Consider the following 23910-nt stretch of genomic DNA (forward strand, 5'->3'; position numbering starts at 1 on the left):
TGACATCTGGGCGTTTAGACGCGGGGTGCGCGCTTCACCGGGGGCGAGTGATGGAGCGATTGCAGCCTGGGGTCCAGGAGTGCGTGGAGTCGTGATGCTGTAACAGAATCGGTACCCTGGGGGCTCACGTGACCCCGGGAGTCTTAAATTCTCGCGGGGTCCTATCTCACGCGTGCAGGTGACGAGCTCACCAAACTGCGGGGACATGGCGGCCTCCTCGCTGCCCTCCGAGTTCATCTCCCGCCACAACATCGACGGCGCCTTCACCTTCGTGGACCACCGCTGCTCCGGAGTGCTGGGGTACCAGCCGCAGGTGGGGACCGGTGCCACCCCCCCCCCCCCCCGCGTCACACCACCACACACGTCACACCACCGCACACGTCACAGCACCACACACGTCACACCACCACACATGTCACACCACCACCACACGTCACACCACCACACACGTCACACCACCACACACGTCACACCACCACACACGTCACACCACCACACACACCCCACCACCACACACGTCACACCACCACACACGTCGCACCACCACACACGTCACACCACCACACACGTCACACCACCACACACACCCCACCACCACACACGTCACACCACCACACACGTCACACCACCACACACGTCACACCACCACACACGTCACACCACCACACACACCCCACCACCACACACGTCGCACCACCACACACGTCGCACCACCACACACGTCGCACCACCACACACGTCACACCACCACACACGTCACACCACCACACACATCACACCACCACACACGTCACACCACCACACACGTCACACCACCACACACGTCACACCACCACACACGTCACACCACCGCACACGTCACACCACCGCACACGTCACACCACCACACACGTCACACCACCACACACGTCACACCACCACACACGTCACACCAGCACACACATCACACCACCACACACGTCACACCACCACACACGTCGCACCACCACACACGTCGCACCACCACACACGTCACACCACCACACACGTCACACCACCGCACACGTCACACCACACACACGTCGCACCACCACACACGTCGCACCACCACACACGTCGCACCACCACACACATCACACCACCACACACGTCACACCACCACACACGTCGCACCACCACACACGTCGCACCACCACACACGTCGCACCACCACACACGTCACACCACACACACGTCACACCACCACACACGTCACACCACACACACGTCACACCACCACACACGTCACACCACCACACACGTCACACCACCACACACGTCACACCACCACACACGTCACACCACCACACACACCCCACCACCACACACGTCACACCACCACACACGTCACACCACCACACACGTCACACCACCACACACGTCACACCACCACACACACCCCACCACCACACACGTCGCACCACCACACACGTCGCACCACCACACACGTCGCACCACCACACACGTCACACCACCACACACGTCACACCACCACACACATCACACCACCACACACGTCACACCACCACACACGTCACACCACCACACACGTCACACCACCACACACGTCACACCACCGCACACGTCACACCACCGCACACGTCACACCACCACACACGTCACACCACCACACACGTCACACCACCACACACGTCACACCAGCACACACATCACACCACCACACACGTCACACCACCACACACGTCGCACCACCACACACGTCGCACCACCACACACGTCACACCACCACACACGTCACACCACCGCACACGTCACACCACACACACGTCGCACCACCACACACGTCGCACCACCACACACGTCACACCACCACACACGTCACACCACACACACGTCGCACCACCACACACGTCACACCACCACACACGTCGCACCACCACACACATCACACCACCACACACGTCGCACCACCACACACGTCGCACCACCACACACGTCGCACCACCACACACGTCGCACCACTACACACGTCGCACCACCACACACGTCACACCACCACACACGTCACACCACCGCACACGTCACACCACACACACGTCACACCACACGTCACACCACCACACACGTCACACCACCACACACGTCACACCACCACACACGTCACACCACCACACACGTCACACCACCGCACACGTCACACCACACACACGTCACACCACACGTCACACCACCACACACGTCACACCACACACGTCACACCACACGCCACACCACCACTGGCGATGACGTCGTGCGCTGTGCGATGTCAGGAGCTGCTCGGCAAGGATCCCGTCGGATTCTGCCACCCGGAGGATCAGAGCCACGTGCGCGACAGCTTCCAGCAGGTGAGCCGCTGCTCCTGCAGCTGCAGCAGCAGCAGCAGCATTAGTAGGAGCACAAGTATCAGAAGTAGCAATAGCAACAGCAGCTGCAGCAGCAGCAGCATTAGTAGGAGCACAAGTATCAGAAGTAGCAACAGCAGCAGCAGCATTAGTAGGAGCACAAGTATCAGAAGTAGCAACAGCAGCAGCAGCATTAGTAGGAGCACAAGTATCAGAAGTAGCAACAGCAGCAGCAGCATTAGTAGGAGCACAAGTATCAGAAGTAGCAACAGCAGCAGCATTAGTAGGAGCACAAGTATCAGAAGTAGCAACAGCAGCAGCAGCATTAGTAGGAGCACAAGTATCAGAAGTAGCAACAGCAGCAGCATTAGTAGGAGCACAAGTATCAGAAGTAGCAACAGCAGCAGCAGCATTAGTAGGAGCACAAGTATCAGAAGTAGCAATAGCAGCAGCAGCAGCATTAGTAGGAGCACAAGTATCAGAAGTAGCAACAGCAGCAGCAGCAGCAGCATTAGTAGGAGCACAAGTATCAGAAGTAGCAATAGCAGCAGCAGCATTAGTAGGAGCACAAGTATCAGAAGTAGCAACAGCAGCAGCAGCAGCAGCATTAGTAGGAGCACAAGTATCAGAAGTAGCAATAGCAGCAGCAGCATTAGTAGGAGCACAAGTATCAGAAGTAGCAACAGCAGCAGCATTAGTAGGAGCACAAGTATCAGAAGTAGCAACAGCAGCAGCATTAGTAGGAGCACAAGTATCAGAAGTAGCAACAGCAGCAGCAGCATTAGTAGGAGCACAAGTATCAGAAGTAGCAATAGCAACAACAGCAGCAGAAGTGCTACTTGTGCCCGAGCCGTATGTATGTTGAGCTTCTCTCCCAACGTACAGAGGCAGCCGTGCTAGTCGGAGGTGCGGGGAAGGGAAAAAAAAGGAAGGCACTTGCCCCAAAAGTCTGTTAAGGCTACACGGGGGAGCTTTGCCTCGTGTTGGTGGCGTGTCGCCGTGCGTGCGTGCAGGTGCTGAAGCTCAAGGGCCAGGTGCTGTCGGTGATGTTCCGCTTCCGCAGCAAGGGCCGCGAGTGGGTCTGGCTGCGCACGAGCAGCTTCACATTCCAGAACCCCTACTCCGACGAGGTGGAGTACATCGTGTGCACCAACACCAACGTCAAGTGAGTGCGCCCGCTCGCCCGCCCGCTCCCTCCACTCGCCCACACGCTCGCTCATCAGCCCACTCGCCCTCCCACTCGCTCGCTCGCCTGTCTGCTCACTCACCCACGAGTTCACCCACTCGCACTCCCATGAACTCGCCCGCTCACGTCCACTTGCTCACCCAGGAGCACACCCGCACGCCTTCCTCCTACTCGCCTCCCCGATCGCCTGGTCGCCTACACTTTAGTTGTCCCTCTGCTTGCCCCCCTCACCCTCTCACCCTCTCACCCGTGCCCTCGTGCTCGCCCGTCCGCCCACACGCCCCGCCTGACACTCACCACTCGTCCCGGCTCCCCACTCACCCTCTTGTCCGTGCTCCCATCATGCAGTGCGCAGATTCGCCCTTCTGCCCTCGCACGCCTCAATTTCCCCGATCTTCCTCGTTTCCCCACTCGCCCGCGCATCCGCTCAGCTACCCAGCCACTCACCACTCCCACGCCCGTTCGCTCGCCTTCCCACCTGCCGTGCCTGCTCACCCTCCCACGCGCTCGCTCTCCCACGCTCCCGCTCGCCCTCCCTCCCACGCGCTCGCCCGTCCGCTCGCCCGTCCGCCCACACGCCAGCGACCCGGCGAGCGGGAGGAAAGTTGGCCGCCGTCTCGGCCGCTGGAGCCACAATGGCAGGAAGCGCCGCGCTGGGCCCTCCACGCGGCGCCCGCGCGGAGCCTCGCTCTGTCTGTCGGGTGGGAGACGGGGTCACGGGGTCACGGGAGGCGAGGACGAGGGGGCGGGGTGCTGCCTCGTGCTGTCACTCACCACCACACTCAGCTCCCTCTCACCACGTCACTCAACTCCCACTCACCACGACACTCAGCTCCCACTCACCACATCACTCAGCTCCCTCTCACCACGACACTCAGCTCCCTCTCACCACGTCACTCAGCTCCCTCTCACCACGACACTCAGCTCCCTCTCACCACGTCACTCAGCTCCCTCTCACCACGACACTCAGCTCCCTCTCACCACGTCACTCAGCTCCCTCTCACCACGACACTCAGCTCCCTCTCACCACGACACTCACCACTCACCACGTCACTCAGCTCCCTCTCACCACGTCACTCAGCTCCCTCTCACCACGACACTCACCACTCACCACGTCACTCAGCTCCCACTCACCACAACATTCAGCTCCCTCTCACCATGACACTCACCACTCACCACGACACTCAGCTCCCACTCACCACACTCAGCTCCCACTCACCACGACACTCAGCTCCCTCTCATCACGTCACTCAGCTCCCTCTCACCACGACACTCAGCTCCCTCTCACCACGTCACTCAGCTCCCACTCACCACGTCACTCAGCTCCCTCTCACCACGACACTCAGCTCCCACTCACCACCACACTCCGCTCCCTCTCATCACGTCACTCAGCTCCCTCTCACCACGACACTCAGCTCCCTCTCACCACGACACTCAGCTCCCACTCACCACCACACTCAGCTCCCTCTCACCACGTCACTCAGCTCCCACTCACCACGACACTCAGCTCCCACTCACCACGACACTCAGCTCCCTCTCACCACGACACTCAGCTCCCTCTCACCACGTCACTCAGCTCCCTCTCACCACGACACTCAGCTCCCACTCACCACGTCACTCAGCTCCCTCTCACCATGACACTCAGCTCCCTCTCACCACGTCACTCAGCTCCCTCTCACCACGACACTCAGCTCCCTCTCACCACGTCACTCAGCTCCCTCTCACCACGACACTCAGCTCCCTCTCACCACGACACTCAGCTCCCTCTCACCACGACACTCAGCTCCCACTCACCACGACACTCAGCTCCCTCTCACCACGTCACTCAGCTCCCTCTCACCACGTCACTCAGCTCCCACTCACCACGACACTCAGCTCCCTCTCACCACGTCACTCAGCTCCCACTCACCACGACACTCAGCTCCCACTCACCACGACACTCAGCTCCCACTCACCACGACACTCAGCTCCCACTCACCACGACACTCAGCTCCCACTCACCACGTCACTCAGATCCCTCTCACCACGTCACTCAGCTCCCTCTCACCACGACACTCACTACTCACCACGTCACTCAGCTCCCTCTCACCACGTCACTCAGCTCCCTCTCACCACGTCACTCAGCTCCCTCTCACCACGACACTCAGCTCCCACTCACCACGACACTCAGCTCCCTCTCACCACGACACTCAGCTCCCACTCACCACGTCACTCAGCTCCCACTCACCACTCACCACGTCACTCAGCTCCCACTCACCACAACACTCAGCTCCCACTCATCACTCACCACGTCACTCAGCTCCCACTCACCACAACACTCAGCTCCCACTCACCACGACGCTCAGCTCCCACTCACCACGTCACTCAGCTCCCACTCACCACTCACCACGTCACTCAGCTCCCACTCACCACAACACTCAGCTCCCACTCACCACGACACTCAGCTCCCACTCACCACAACACTCACCACTCACCACGTCACTCAGCTCCCACTCACCACAACACTCAGCTCCCACTCACCACGACACTCAGCTCCCACTCACCACGACACTCACCACTCACCACGACACTCAGCTCCCACTCACCACGACACTCAGCTCCCACTCACCACGTCACTCAGCTCCCTCTCACCACGTCACTCAGCTCCCTCTCACCACGACACTCACCACTCACCACGTCACTCAGCTCCCTCTCACCACGTCACTCAGCTCCCTCTCACCACGTCACTCAGCTCCCTCTCACCACGACACTCAGCTCCCACTCACCACGACACTCAGCTCCCTCTCACCACGACACTCAGCTCCCACTCACCACGTCACTCAGCTCCCACTCACCACTCACCACGTCACTCAGCTCCCACTCACCACAACACTCAGCTCCCACTCATCACTCACCACGTCACTCAGCTCCCACTCACCACAACACTCAGCTCCCACTCACCACGACGCTCAGCTCCCACTCACCACGTCACTCAGCTCCCACTCACCACTCACCACGTCACTCAGCTCCCACTCACCACAACACTCAGCTCCCACTCACCACGACACTCAGCTCCCACTCACCACAACACTCAGCTCCCACTCACCACGACACTCAGCTCCCACTCACCACGACACTCAGCTCCCACTCACCACGACACTCAGCTCCCACTCACCACGTCACTCAGCTCCCACTCACCACTCACCACGTCACTCAGTTCCCACTCACCACAACACTCAGCTCCCACTCACCACGACACTCAGCTCCCACTCACCACGACACTCAGCTCCCACTCACCACGTCACTCAGCTCCCACTCACCACGTCACTCAGCTCCCACTCACCACAACACTCAGCTCCCACTCACCACGACACTCAGCTCCCACTCACCACGACACTCAGCTCCCTCTCACCACGACACTCAGCTCCCACTCACCACGACACTCAGCTCCCACTCACCACGTCACTCAGCTCCCACTCACCACAACACTCAGCTCCCACTCACCACGACACTCAGCTCCCACTCACCACGACACTCAGCTCCCACTCACTACGACACTCAGCTCCCACTCACCACGTCACTCAGCTCCCACTCACCACAACACTCAGCTCCCACTCACCACGACACTCAGCTCCCACTCACGACACTCAGCTCCCTCTCACCACGACACTCAGCTCCCACTCACCACGACACTCAGCTCCCACTCACCACGACACTCAGCTCCCACTCACCACGACACTCAGCTCCCACTCACCACGTCACTCAGCTCCTACTCACCACTCACCACGTCACTCAGCTCCCACTCACCACAACACTCAGCTCCCACTCACCACAACACTCAGCTCCCACTCACCACAACACTCAGCTCCCTCTCACCACAACACTCAGCTCCCACTCACCACAACACTCAGCTCCCACTCACCACGACACTCAGCTCCCACTTACCACAACACTCAGCTCCCACTCACCACAACACTCAGCTCCCACTCACCACAACACTCAGCTCCCACTCACCACAATACTCAGCTCCCACTCACCACGACACTCAGCTCCCACTCACCACAACACTCAGCTCCCACTCACCATGACACTCAGCTCCCTCTCACCACGACACTCAGCTCCCTCTCACCACGACACTCAGATCCCTCTCACCACGACACTCAGCTCCCTCTCACCACGACACTCAGCTCCCACTCACCACGTCACTCAGCTCCCACTCACCACTCACCACGCCACTCAGCTCCCACTCACCACAACACTCAGCTCCCACTCACCACGACACTCAGCTCCCACTCACCACGACACTCAGCTCCCTCTCACCACGACACTCAGCTCCCACTCACCACGACACTCAGTTCCCACTCACCACATCACTCAGCTCCCACTCACCACAACACTCAGCTCCCACTCACCACGACACTCAGCTCCCACTCACCACGACACTCAGCTCCCACTCACCACGACACTCAGCTCCCACTCACCACGTCACTCAGCTCCCACTCACCACAACACTCAGCTCCCACTCACCACGACACTCAGCTCCCACTCACAACGACACTCAGCTCCCACTCACCACGACACTCAGCTCCCTCTCACCACGACACTCAGCTCCCACTCACCACGACACTCAGCTCCCACTCACCACGTCACTCAGCTCCCACTCACCACAACACTCAGCTCCCACTCACCACGACGCTCAGCTCCCACTCACCACGACACTCAGCTCCCACTCACCACGACACTCAGCTCCCTCACACCACGTCACTCAGCTCCCTCTCACCACGACACTCAGCTCCCTCTCACCACGACACTCACCACTCACCACGTCACTCAGCTCCCTCTCACCACGTCACTCAGCTCCCTCTCACCACGACACTCACCACTCACCACGTCACTCAGCTCCCACTCACCACAACATTCAGCTCCCTCTCACCATGACACTCACCACTCACCACGACACTCAGCTCCCACTCACCACACTCAGCTCCCACTCACCACGACACTCAGCTCCCTCTCATCACGTCACTCAGCTCCCTCTCACCACGACACTCAGCTCCCTCTCACCACGTCACTCAGCTCCCACTCACCACGTCACTCAGCTCCCTCTCACCACGACACTCAGCTCCCACTCACCACCACACTCCGCTCCCTCTCATCACGTCACTCAGCTCCCTCTCACCACGACACTCAGCTCCCTCTCACCACGACACTCAGCTCCCACTCACCACCACACTCAGCTCCCTCTCACCACGTCACTCAGCTCCCACTCACCACGACACTCAGCTCCCACTCACCACGACACTCAGCTCCCTCTCACCACGACACTCAGCTCCCTCTCACCACGTCACTCAGCTCCCTCTCACCACGACACTCAGCTCCCACTCACCACGTCACTCAGCTCCCTCTCACCATGACACTCAGCTCCCTCTCACCACGTCACTCAGCTCCCTCTCACCACGACACTCAGCTCCCTCTCACCACGTCACTCAGCTCCCTCTCACCACGACACTCAGCTCCCTCTCACCACGACACTCAGCTCCCTCTCACCACGACACTCAGCTCCCACTCACCACGACACTCAGCTCCCTCTCACCACGTCACTCAGCTCCCTCTCACCACGTCACTCAGCTCCCACTCACCACGACACTCAGCTCCCTCTCACCACGTCACTCAGCTCCCACTCACCACGACACTCAGCTCCCACTCACCACGACACTCAGCTCCCACTCACAACGACACTCACCACTCACCACGACACTCAGCTCCCACTCACCACGACACTCACCACTCACCACGACACTCAGCTCCCACTCACCACGACACTCAGCTCCCACTCACCACGTCACTCAGATCCCTCTCACCACGTCACTCAGCTCCCTCTCACCACGACACTCACTACTCACCACGTCACTCATCTCCCTCTCACCACGTCACTCAGCTCCCTCTCACCACGTCACTCAGCTCCCTCTCACCACGACACTCAGCTCCCACTCACCACGACACTCAGCTCCCTCTCACCACGACACTCAGCTCCCACTCACCACGTCACTCAGCTCCCACTCACCACTCACCACGTCACTCAGCTCCCACTCACCACAACACTCAGCTCCCACTCATCACTCACCACGTCACTCAGCTCCCACTCACCACAACACTCAGCTCCCACTCACCACGACGCTCAGCTCCCACTCACCACGTCACTCAGCTCCCACTCACCACTCACCACGTCACTCAGCTCCCACTCACCACAACACTCAGCTCCCACTCACCACGACACTCAGCTCCCACTCACCACAACACTCACCACTCACCACGTCACTCAGCTCCCACTCACCACAACACTCAGCTCCCACTCACCACGACACTCAGCTCCCACTCACCACGACACTCACCACTCACCACGACACTCAGCTCCCACTCACCACGACACTCAGCTCCCACTCACCACGTCACTCAGCTCCCTCTCACCACGTCACTCAGCTCCCTCTCACCACGACACTCACCACTCACCACGTCACTCAGCTCCCTCTCACCACGTCACTCAGCTCCCTCTCACCACGTCACTCAGCTCCCTCTCACCACGACACTCAGCTCCCACTCACCACGACACTCAGCTCCCTCTCACCACGACACTCAGCTCCCACTCACCACGTCACTCAGCTCCCACTCACCACTCACCACGTCACTCAGCTCCCACTCACCACAACACTCAGCTCCCACTCATCACTCACCACGTCACTCAGCTCCCACTCACCACAACACTCAGCTCCCACTCACCACGACGCTCAGCTCCCACTCACCACGTCACTCAGCTCCCACTCACCACTCACCACGTCACTCAGCTCCCACTCACCACAACACTCAGCTCCCACTCACCACGACACTCAGCTCCCACTCACCACAACACTCAGCTCCCACTCACCACGACACTCAGCTCCCACTCACCACGACACTCAGCTCCCACTCACCACGACACTCAGCTCCCACTCACCACGTCACTCAGCTCCCACTCACCACTCACCACGTCACTCAGTTCCCACTCACCACAACACTCAGCTCCCACTCACCACGACACTCAGCTCCCACTCACCACGACACTCAGCTCCCACTCACCACGTCACTCAGCTCCCACTCACCACGTCACTCAGCTCCCACTCACCACAACACTCAGCTCCCACTCACCACGACACTCAGCTCCCACTCACCACGACACTCAGCTCCCTCTCACCACGACACTCAGCTCCCACTCACCACGACACTCAGCTCCCACTCACCACGTCACTCAGCTCCCACTCACCACAACACTCAGCTCCCACTCACCACGACACTCAGCTCCCACTCACCACGACACTCAGCTCCCACTCACTACGACACTCAGCTCCCACTCACCACGTCACTCAGCTCCCACTCACCACAACACTCAGCTCCCACTCACCACGACATTCAGCTCCCACTCACCACGACACTCAGCTCCCTCTCACCACGACACTCAGCTCCCACTCACCACGACACTCAGCTCCCACTCACCACGACACTCAGCTCCCACTCACCACGACACTCAGCTCCCACTCACCACGTCACTCAGCTCCTACTCACCACTCACCACGTCACTCAGCTCCCACTCACCACAACACTCAGCTCCCACTCACCACAACACTCAGCTCCCACTCACCACAACACTCAGCTCCCTCTCACCACAACACTCAGCTCCCACTCACCACAACACTCAGCTCCCACTCACCACGACACTCAGCTCCCACTTACCACAACACTCAGCTCCCACTCACCACAACACTCAGCTCCCACTCACCACAACACTCAGCTCCCACTCACCACAATACTCAGCTCCCACTCACCACGACACTCAGCTCCCACTCACCACGACACTCAGCTCCCACTCACCACAACACTCAGCTCCCACTCACCATGACACTCAGCTCCCTCTCACCACGACACTCAGCTCCCTCTCACCACGACACTCAGATCCCTCTCACCACGACACTCAGCTCCCTCTCACCACGACACTCAGCTCCCACTCACCACGTCACTCAGCTCCCACTCACCACTCACCACGCCACTCAGCTCCCACTCACCACAACACTCAGCTCCCACTCACCACGACACTCAGCTCCCACTCACCACGACACTCAGCTCCCTCTCACCACGACACTCAGCTCCCACTCACCACGACACTCAGTTCCCACTCACCACATCACTCAGCTCCCACTCACCACAACACTCAGCTCCCACTCACCACGACACTCAGCTCCCACTCACCACGACACTCAGCTCCCACTCACCACGACACTCAGCTCCCACTCACCACGTCACTCAGCTCCCACTCACCACAACACTGAGCTCCCACTCACCACGACACTCAGCTCCCACTCACAACGACACTCAGCTCCCACTCACCACGACACTCAGCTCCCTCTCACCACGACACTCAGCTCCCACTCACCACGACACTCAGCTCCCACTCACCACGTCACTCAGCTCCCACTCACCACAACACTCAGCTCCCACTCACCACGACGCTCAGCTCCCACTCACCACGACACTCAGCTCCCACTCACCACGACACTCAGCTCCCACTCACCACGTCACTCAGCTCCCACTCACCACAACACTCAGCTCCCACTCACCACGACACTCAGCTCCCACTCACCACGACACTCAGCTCCCTCTCACCACGACACTCAGCTCCCACTCACCACGACACTCAGCTCCCACTCACCACGTCACTCAGCTCCCACTCACCACGACACTCAGCTCCCACTCACCACGACACTCAGCTCCCACTCACCACGTCACTCAGCTCCTACTCACCACTCACCACGTCACTCAGCTCCCACTCACCACAACACTCAGCTCCCACTCACCACAACACTCAGCTCCCACTCACCACAACACTCAGCTCCCTCTCACCACAACACTCAGCTCCCTCTCACCACAACACTCAGCTCCCACTCACCATGACACTCAGCTCCCTCTCACCACGACACTCAGCTCCCTCTCACCACGACACTCAGCTCCCACTCACCATGACACTCAGCTCCCTCTCACCACGACACTCAGCTCCCTCTCACCACGACACTCAGATCCCTCTCACCACGACACTCAGCTCCCTCTCACCACGACACTCAGCTCCCACTCACCACGTCACTCAGCTCCCACTCACCACTCACCACGTCACTCAGCTCCCACTCACCACAACACTCAGCTCCCACTCACCACGACACTTAGCTCCCACTCACCACGACACTCAGCTCCCTCTCACCACGACACTCAGCTCCCACTCACCACAACACTCAGCTCCCACTCACCACGTCACTCAGCTCCCACTCACCACAACACTCAGCTCCCACTCACCACGACACTCAGCTCCCACTCACCACGACACTCAGCTCCCACTCACCACGACACTCAGCTCCCACTCACCACGTCACTCAGCTCCCACTCACCACAACACTCAGCTCCCACTCACCACGACACTCAGCTCCCACTCACCACGACACTCAGCTCCCTCTCACCACGACACTCAGCTCCCACTCACCACGACACTCAGCTCCCACTCACCACGTCACTCAGCTCCCACTCACCACGACACTCAGCTCCCACTCACCATGTCACTCAGCTCCTACTCACCACTCACCACGTCACTCAGCTCCCACTCACCACAACACTCAGCTCCCACTCACCACAACACTCAGCTCCCACTCACCACAACACTCAGCTCCCTCTCACCACAACACTCAGCTCCCACTCACCACAACACTCAGCTCCCACTCACCACGACACTCAGCTCCCACTCACCACAACACTCAGCTCCCACTCACCACAACACTCAGCTCCCACTCACCACAACACTCAGCTCCCACTCACCACAACACTCAGCTCCCACTCACCACAACACTCAGCTTCCACTCACCACGACACTCAGCTCCCACTCACCACAACACTCAGCTCCCACTCACCATGACAATCAGCTCCCTCTCACCACGACACTCAGCTCCCTCTCACCACGACACTCAGATCCCTCTCACCACGACACTCAGCTCCCTCTCACCACGACACTCAGCTCCCACTCACCACGACACTCACCACTCACCACGACACTCAGCTCCCTCTCACCACAACACTCAGCTCCCACTCACCACAACACTCAGCTCCCACTCACCACAACACTCAGCTCCCACTCACCACAACACTCAGCTCCCACTCACCACAACACTCAGCTCCCACTCACCACGACACTCAGCTCCCACTCACCACAACACTCAGCTCCCACTCACCACAACACTCAGCTCCCACTCACCACAACACTCAGCTCCCACTCACCACAACACTCAGCTCCCACTCACCACGACACTCAGCTCCCACTCACCACAACACTCAGCTCCCACTCACCACAACACTCAGCTCCAACTCACCACAACACTCAGCTCCCACTCACCACGACACTCAGCTCCCTCTCACCACGACACTCAGATCCCTCTCACCACGACACTCAGCTCCCTCTCACCACGACACTCAGCTCCCACTCACCACGTCACTCAGCTCCCACTCACCACTCACCACGTCACTCAGCTCCCACTCACCACAACACTCAGCTCCCAGTCACCACGACACTCAGCTCCCACTCACCACGACACTCAGCTCCCACTCACCACGTCACTCAGCTCCCACTCACCACAACACTCAGCTCCCACTCACCACGACGCTCAGCTCCCACTCACCACGACACTCAGCTCCCACTCACCACGACACTCAGCTCCCACTCACCACGTCACTCAGCTCCCACTCACCACAACACTCAGCTCCCACTCACCACGACACTCAGCTCCCTCTCACCACGACACTCAGCTCCCACTCACCACGACACTCAGCTCCCACTCACCACGTCACTCAGCTCCCACTCACCACAACACTCAGCTCCCACTCACCACGACGCTCAGCTCCCACTCACCACGACACTCAGCTCCCACTCACCACGACACTCAGCTCCCACTCACCACGTCACTCAGCTCCCACTCACCACAACACTCAGCTCCCACTCACCACGACACTCAGCTCCCACTCACCACGACACTCAGCTCCCTCTCACCACGACACTCAGCTCCCACTCACCACGACACTCAGCTCCCACTCACCACGTCACTCAGCTCCCACTCACCACGACACTCAGCTCCCACTCACCACGACACTCAGCTCCCACTCACCACGTCACTCAGCTCCTACTCACCACTCACCACGTCACTCAGCTCCCACTCACCACAACACTCAGCTCCCACTCACCACAACACTCAGCTCCCACTCACCACAACACTCAGCTCCCTCTCACCACAACACTCAGCTCCCTCTCACCACAACACTCAGCTCCCACTCACCATGACACTCAGCTCCCTCTCACCACGACACTCAGCTCCCTCTCACCACGACACTCAGCTCCCACTCACCATGACACTCAGCTCCCTCTCACCACGACACTCAGCTCCCTCTCACCACGACACTCAGATCCCTCTCACCACGACACTCAGCTCCCTCTCACCACGACACTCAGCTCCCACTCACCACGTCACTCAGCTCCCACTCACCACTCACCACGTCACTCAGCTCCCACTCACCACAACACTCAGCTCCCACTCACCACGACACTTAGCTCCCACTCACCACGACACTCAGCTCCCTCTCACCACGACACTCAGCTCCCACTCACCACAACACTCAGCTCCCACTCACCACGTCACTCAGCTCCCACTCACCACAACACTCAGCTCCCACTCACCACGACACTCAGCTCCCACTCACCACGACACTCAGCTCCCACTCACCACGACACTCAGCTCCCACTCACCACGTCACTCAGCTCCCACTCACCACAACACTCAGTTCCCACTCACCACGACACTCAGCTCCCACTCACCACGACACTCAGCTCCCTCTCACCACGACACTCAGCTCCCACTCACCACGACACTCAGCTCCCACTCACCACGTCACTCAGCTCCCACTCACCACGACACTCAGCTCCCACTCACCACGTCACTCAGCTCCTACTCACCACTCACCACGTCACTCAGCTCCCACTCACCACAACACTCAGCTCCCACTCACCACAACACTCAGCTCCCACTCACCACAACACTCAGCTCCCTCTCACCACAACACTCAGCTCCCACTCACCACAACACTCAGCTCCCACTCACCACGACACTCAGCTCCCACTCACCACAACACTCAGCTCCCACTCACCACAACACTCAGCTCCCACTCACCACAACACTCAGCTCCCACTCACCACAACACTCAGCTCCCACTCACCACAACACTCAGCTTCCACTCACCACGACACTCAGCTCCCACTCACCACAACACTCAGCTCCCACTCACCATGACAATCAGCTCCCTCTCACCACGACACTCAGCTCCCTCTCACCACGACACTCAGATCCCTCTCACCACGACACTCAGCTCCCTCTCACCACGACACTCAGCTCCCACTCACCACGACACTCACCACTCACCACGACACTCAGCTCCCTCTCACCACAACACTCAGCTCCCACTCACCACAACACTCAGCTCCCACTCACCACAACACTCAGCTCCCACTCACCACAACACTCAGCTCCCACTCACCACAACACTCAGCTCCCACTCACCACGACACTCAGCTCCCACTCACCACAACACTCAGCTCCCACTCACCACAACACTCAGCTCCCACTCACCACAACACTCAGCTCCCACTCACCACAACACTCAGCTCCCACTCACCACGACACTCAGCTCCCACTCACCACAACACTCAGCTCCCACTCACCACAACACTCAGCTCCCACTCACCACAACACTCAGCTCCCACTCACCACGACACTCAGCTCCCTCTCACCACGACACTCAGATCCCTCTCACCACGACACTCAGCTCCCTCTCACCACGACACTCAGCTCCCACTCACCACGTCACTCAGCTCCCACTCACCACTCACCACGTCACTCAGCTCCCACTCACCACAACACTCAGCTCCCACTCACCACGACACTCAGCTCCCACTCACCACGACACTCAGCTCCCACTCACCACGTCACTCAGCTCCCACTCACCACAACACTTAGCTCCCACTCACCACGACACTCAGCTCCCACTCACCACGACACTCAGCTCCCACTCACCACGACACTCAGCTCCCACTCACCACGTCACTCAGCTCCCACTCACCACAACACTCAGCTCCCACTCACCACGACACTCAGCTCCCACTCACCACGACACTCAGCTCCCTCTCACCACGACACTCAGCTCCCACTCACCACGACACTCAGCTCCCACTCACCACGTCACTCAGCTCCCACTCACCACGACACTCAGCTCCCACTCACCACGACACTCAGCTCCCACTCACCACGTCACTCAGCTCCTACTCACCACTCACCACGTCACTCAGCTCCCACTCACCACAACACTCAGCTCCCACTCACCACAACACTCAGCTCCCACTCACCACAACACTCAGCTCCCTCTCACCACAACACTCAGCTCCCACTCACCACAACACTCAGCTCCCACTCACCACGACACTCAGCTCCCACTCACCACAACACTCAGCTCCCACTCACCACAACACTCAGCTCCCACTCACCACAACACTCAGCTCCCACTCACCACAACACTCAGCTCCCACTCACCACAACACTCAGCTTCCACTCACCACGACACTCAGCTCCCACTCACCACAACACTCAGCTCCCACTCACCATGACACTCAGCTCCCTCTCACCACGACACTCAGCTCCCTCTCACCACGACACTCAGATCCCTCTCACCACGACACTCATCTCCCTCTCACCACGACACTCAGCTCCCACTCACCACGACACTCACCACTCACCACGACACTCAGCTCCCTCTCACCACAACACTCAGCTCCCACTCACCACAACACTCAGCTCCCACTCACCACAACACTCAGCTCCCACTCACCACAACACTCAGCTCCCACTCACCACAACACTCAGCTCCCACTCACCACGACACTCAGCTCCCACTCACCACAACACTCAGCTCCCACTCACCACAACACTCAGCTCCCACTCACCACAACACTCAGCTCCCACTCACCACAACACTCAGCTCCCACTCACCACGACACTCAGCTCCCACTCACCACAACACTCAGCTCCCACTCACCACAACACTCAGCTCCCACTCACCACAACACTCAGCTCCCACTCACCACGACACTCAGCTCCCTCTCACCACGACACTCAGATCCCTCTCACCACGACACTCAGCTCCCTCTCACCACGACACTCAGCTCCCACTCACCACGTCACTCAGCTCCCACTCACCACTCACCACGTCACTCAGCTCCCACTCACCACAACACTCAGCTCCCACTCACCACGACACTCAGCTCCCACTCACCACGACACTCAGCTCCCACTCACCACGTCACTCAGCTCCCACTCACCACAACACTCAGCTCCCACTCACCACGACACTCAGCTCCCACTCACCACGACACTCAGCTCCCACTCACCACGACACTCAGCTCCCACTCACCACGTCACTCAGCTCCCACTCACCACAACACTCAGCTCCCACTCACCACGACACTCAGCTCCCACTCACCACGACACTCAGCTCCCTCTCACCACGACACTCAGCTCCCACTCACCACGACACTCAGCTCCCACTCACCACGTCACTCAGCTCCCACTCACCACGACACTCAGCTCCCACTCACCACGACACTCAGCTCCCACTCACCACGTCACTCAGCTCCTACTCACCACTCACCACGTCACTCAGCTCCCACTCACCACAACACTCAGCTCCCACTCACCACAACACTCAGCTCCCACTCACCACAACACTCAGCTCCCTCTCACCACAACACTCAGCTCCCACTCACCACAACACTCAGCTCCCACTCACCACGACACTCAGCTCCCACTCACCACAACACTCAGCTCCCACTCACCACAACACTCAGCTCCCACTCACCACAACACTCAGCTCCCACTCACCACAACACTCAGCTCCCACTCACCACAACACTCAGCTCCCACTCACCACGACACTCAGCTCCCACTCACCACAACACTCAGCTCCCTCTCACCACAACACTCAGCTCCCACTCACCATGACACTCAGCTCCCTCTCACCACGACACTCAGCTCCCTCTCACCACGACACTCAGATCCCTCTCACCACGACACTCAGCTCCCTCTCACCACGACACTCAGCTCCCACTCACCACGACACTCACCACTCACCACGACACTCAGCTCCCTCTCACCACAACACTCAGCTCCCACTCACCACAACACTCAGCTCCCACTCACCACAACACTCAGCTCCCACTCACCACAACACTCAGCTCCCACTCACCACAACACTCAGCTCCCACTCACCACGACACTCAGCTCCCACTCACCACAACACTCAGCTCCCACTCACCACAACACTCAGCTCCCACTCACCACAACACTCAGCTCCCACTCACCACGACACTCAGCTCCCACTCACCACAACATTCAGCTCCCTCTCACCACAACACTCAGCTCCCACTCACCATGACACTCAGCTCCCTCTCACCACGACACTCAGATCCCTCTCACCACCACACTCAGCTCCCTCTCACCACGACACTCAGCTCCCACTCACCACGACACTCAGCTCCCTCTCACCATCACATCCATCTCACCACGACGTGCAGCCTGCACCACAACATGCAGCAGAGTGAGATCAAAGGGGAGATGCAGGAGAGCGCGAGTGGAGAGGCGTAGAGTGAGATGAGAGAGGAGAGGCAGAGGGGTGTGAGTGTATGACTTGAGATCGACCACGGAGTGGATCGGGGGTGGTTGAGTGGTCTGGGGGCGGCGCGCTGGAACACCCGGAGTCGGGATCCGCGGGATTCCGGATCCACGACCTCGTTCTCACGCAGACCGCTCTGCCGCGTACGTGGGTGGCTGCTGAGGATGCGGGCCGTGGCCATGGCCATGGCCACGGCTGGCCGGTTGCCGTGACGACGGCGGCCCGATTTCACGCTTGGGGCACCGCCGGGACGCCGAGAGACTCCGGGACGGTCGCTTCCTGCGATTGTGACGCTCAGATTTATCGGGGGGGGGGGGTGGGGGGGGAATTGAACTTCACGGCCCCGGGGTCAAGGCCGCCCCGTGGCCTCCGCACAGCGGAGTCGTCGCGAAGCCCCGCACACTCTCCCGCTCGCACGGAACCAGAATCACAATCTTTATTTCGACTGGAAGAAATCCGACGAGCAGTGACGTTACACAACAAACAATGCAAAACAATCCGTCGGAGTGCAAAGTGTAGAAAGCTAAGCAAGTCACTAAATAAAAATCAAGAAAGTATTTAAGTAAAACATCGCATAAGCACATCAATTCCTGCCGATATTTCAACCCCAAATGCAATCTTGGGCAAGGCAGCAACACAAACAGAGTCCCAGACCACACCAAGACAGCACAACAGTCCCGCGATAAAAGTGCAGATCAAAGTTGAACTATCGATGCATGGGCCAGGATCATAGCTACACGACAAGCATCTGGCACTCACCATCTGCTTCACGACCGCTTCTCAAGGGGGGAGGGACCCTGGCAGGCCGGGGCGCGGGAGGGAAGCGGAGAAGCCCCGGAGATAACCCGCAGCCCAGTGACGTGGCCTCGTGCGGGGGGGGGGCTGAGAGCTCAGAGCGTCGTGCCCGCACGGCGGGAGAGAATCGGTGAGGAGTAACCGGGCAGAGAGAGGCCACAGAGAGAGAGAGAGAAACCAGAGGGAGAACCAGAGAGAGAGGGAGAGGCCTTTTTGAACAGCCGGGTCTTGAGCCAGCACTGAGTGGAGGTGTGAGAGAGGGTAACACTCCGAGAGTAACGCTCAAGAGATCCACACAAGTGGATTCAGTAATCCATTGCTGCATTGCCGTATCCTGGCCACCTGCTTCTTCCCAGGCAATCTCCCATGGAGACATTAACATCAGCAGTGTTCTGCTTACCTTCTGGGATCACAGTGGTATAGTGTGTGTTGGTGTGCCTGTGCTAACACGTGCATAGCAATCAATCATTATTTATTCCACGTTCCAATGTCGCCGAAGTAACGTAGGCATCAGTGCACGATGCTCTGAACCGGTAAAATCATCGCCACTGGGAGACAAAGGCGGACGGGCGTGGTGCTGTCCACCCACCCCCTCGTGTGCCGTTCCTGCATTCATAGCTGCTTGAGTGTACCTGAGTGTGCCTGGGTGTACCTGAGTGTACCTGAGTGTGCCTGAGTGTACCTGAGTGTACCTGAGTGTGCCTGAGTGTGCCTGAGTGTACCTGAGTGTGCCTGAGTGTGCCTGGGTGTACCTGAGTGTGCCTGGGTGTGCCTGAGTGTGCCTGGGTGTGCCTGAGTGTGCCTGGGGACTGGAGGGAGATGCGTCTTTGGAGGTAGGTAGGGGGCCGTGCAGCGCTTCGTAGGTTCGGAGAGCAGCGACCTTGAATTGGATGTGGAAGCGGACCGGCAGCCATGCGGCTAGCCCGCCCGCTCATGCGGGCAGCTGCATTCTGCACTGACTGGAGCTTCCACGTACGTCCAGATGTTCATCCCCCGTCTCTCCCACCCCCCGCGGTCTCCCCATATCTCTCACATCCTTCCCCATCTCTCTCCCATCTCCCCCATCTCTCCCATCTCTCCCCATCTATCCCCATCTCCCCCATCTCTCCCCATCTCCCCTATCTCTCCCCATCTCCCCCATCTCTCCCCATCTCTCCCCATCTCCCCTATCTCTCCCCATCTCTCCCGTCTCTCACCATCTCTCCCCAATCTCTCCCATCTCTCCCCATCTCTCCCCGATCTCTCCCCATCTCTCCCCATCTCTGCCCGGTCTCTCCCATCTCTCCCCATCTATCCCCAACTCCCCCATCTCTCCCGTCTCTCCCCATCTCTCCCCATCTCCCCCATCTCTCCCGTCTCTCCCCATCTCTCCCCATCTCCCCCATCTCTCCCCATTTCTCCCCATCTCCCCCATCTCCCCCATCTCTCCCCATCTCCCCCATCTCTCCCCATCTCTCCCCATCTCCCCCATCTCTCCCCATCTCCCCCATCTCCCCCATCTCTCCCCATCTCTCCCCATCTCTCCCCCATCTCCTCATCTCTCATCATCTCTCCCCATCTCTCCCCCATCTCTCCCCAACTCCCCCATCTCTCCCGTTTCTCCCCATCTCTCCCCATCTCCCCCATCTCTCCCCATCTCTCCCCATCTCCCCCATCTCCCCGATCTCTCCCCATCTCTCCCCGATCTCTCCCCATCTCTCCCCATCTCTCCCCGTCTCTCCCCGATCTCTCCCCATCTCCCCCATCTCTCCCCATCTCTCCCCATCTCTCCCCATCTCTCCCCGATCTCTCCCCATCTCTCCCCATCTCTCCCCATCTCTCCCCGTCTCTCCCCGATCTCTCCCCATCTCTCCCCGATCTCTCCCCATCTCTCCCCATCTCTCCCCATCTCTCCCCGTCTCTCCCCGATCTCTCCCCATCTCCCCCATCTCTCCCCATCTCTCCCCATCTCTCCCCGATCTCTCCCCATCTCTCCCCGTCTCTCCCCGTCTCTCCCCATCTCTCCCCGTCTCTCCCCGATCTCTCCCCATCTCTCCCCATCTCCCCCATCTCTCCCCATCTCTCCCCATCTCTCCCCGATCTCTCCCCATCTCTCCCCGTCTCTCCCCGTCTCTCCCCATCTCTCCCCGTCTCTCCCCGATCTCTCCCCATCTCTGCCCGGTCCCGGCAGCCGCCAGCTGCAGCAAGGGGGAGGAACGGCCGAGTTGGAGTCGGGGCCGGGGCGCGACGGCCTGGGCTTCGAGCACTCGCAGGTGCAGCTTTGTGTCTCCCACTTTGCGGGGTTTGCGTCTGCGGGGTTGGCGTCTGCGGGGTTTGCGTCTGCGGGGTTTGCGTCTGCAGGGTTTGCGTCTGCGGGGTTTGCGTCTGCGGGGTTTGCGTCTGCGGGGTTTGCGTCTGCGGGGTTTGCGTCTGTGGGGTTTGCGTCTGCGGGTTTTGCGTCTGCGGGGTTTGTGTCTGCGGGGTTGGCGTCTGCGGGGTTGGCGTCTGCGGGGTTTGCGTCTGCGGGGTTTGCGTCTGCGGGGTTTGCGTCTGCGGGGTTTGCGTCTGCGGGGTTTGCGTCTGCGGGGTTTGCGTCTGCGGGGTTTGCGTCTGCGGGGTTGGCGTCTGCGGGGTTGGCGTCTGCGGGGTTTGCGTCTGCGGGGTTTGCGTCTGCGGGGTTGGCGTCTGCGGGGTTGGCGTCTGCGGGGTTTGCGTCTGCGGGGTTGGCGTCTGCGGGGTTGGCGTCTGCGGGGTTGGCGTCTGCGGGGTTGGCGTCTGCGGGGTTGGCGTCTGCGGGGTTTGCGTCTGCGGGGTTTGCGTCTGCGGGGTTGGCGTCTGCGGGGTTGGCGTCTGCGGGGTTTGCGTCTGCGGGGTTGGCGTCTGCGGGGTTGGCGTCTGCGGGGTTTGCGTCTGCGGGGTTGGCGTCTGCGGGGTTGGCGTCTGCGGGGTTGGCGTCTGCGGGGTTTGCGTCTGCGGGGTTGGCGTCTGCGGGGTTCGCGTCTGCGGGGTTGGCGTCTGCGGGGTTGGCGTCTGCGGGGTTTGCGTCTGCGGGGTTTGCGTCTGCGGGGTTTGCGTCTGCGGGGTTTGCGTCTGCGGGGTTTGCGTCTGCGGGGTTTGCGTCTGCGGGGTTGGCGTCTGCGGGGTTTGCGTCTGCGGGGTTTGCGTCTGCGGGGTTGGCGTCTCCGAGGTTGGCGTCTCCGAGGGGGTGACACTTAAAGCTAACGCCCGGATGGGCCACTGTCCTCTCCTTCACCCCGGGGCTCGGTGGCCACGCAATGTCGTGGCGCCCTCCACCACCCAGCACAGCCAATCGAATGAAGCTGTCACGAGCGTTTGATGGCGTACCGATTGTAACTATTTAAGCTCACTCACTATTGCTGTATCTTGCTGGCTGTTGCTGCATCTTGCTGGCTGTTGCTGCATCTTGCTGGCTGTTGCTGCATCTTGCTGACTGTTGCTGCATCTTGCTGACTGTTGCTGCATCTTGCTGACTGTTGCTGCATCTTGCTGGCTGTTGCTGCATCTTGCTGGCTGTTGCTGCATCTTGCTGACTGTTGCTGTATCTTGCTGGCTGTTGCTGCATCTTGCTGACTGTTGCTGCATCTTGCTGACTGTTGCTGCATCTTGCTGGCTGTTGCTGCATCTTGCCGACTGTTGCTGCATCTTGCTGGCTGTTGCTGCATCTTGCTGGCTGTTGCTGCATCTTGCTGGCTGTTGCTGTATCTTGCTGGCTGTTGCTGCATCTTGCTGACTGTTGCTGCATCTTGCTGACTGTTGCTGCATCTT

The 23910-nt window shown here is 59.6% G+C and overlaps 1 protein-coding gene across 1 annotated transcript in view; it reads left to right on the forward strand.

The window, feature by feature from the left end:
• The window catches only part of LOC144740809 (aryl hydrocarbon receptor nuclear translocator-like), a gene marked incomplete at its 3' end in the record, with an annotated part of 53823 nt that overhangs the window by 16144 nt on the left and 13769 nt on the right, over window positions 1-23910 (forward strand). Inside the window, exons 7-10 of the mRNA XM_078623525.1 lie at window positions 179-313; window positions 2289-2363; window positions 3374-3525; window positions 22316-22397. Coding sequence (XP_078479651.1) covers window positions 179-313; window positions 2289-2363; window positions 3374-3525; window positions 22316-22397 — 444 coding nt within the window. The remainder of the gene's footprint in view (window positions 1-178; window positions 314-2288; window positions 2364-3373; window positions 3526-22315; window positions 22398-23910) is intronic.

The sequence above is a fragment of the Lampetra planeri genome, unplaced genomic scaffold, assembly GCF_965212315.1.
Source record: "Lampetra planeri unplaced genomic scaffold, kcLamPlan1.2.h2 scaffold_304, whole genome shotgun sequence".
NCBI lineage: Eukaryota > Metazoa > Chordata > Hyperoartia > Petromyzontiformes > Petromyzontidae > Lampetra > Lampetra planeri.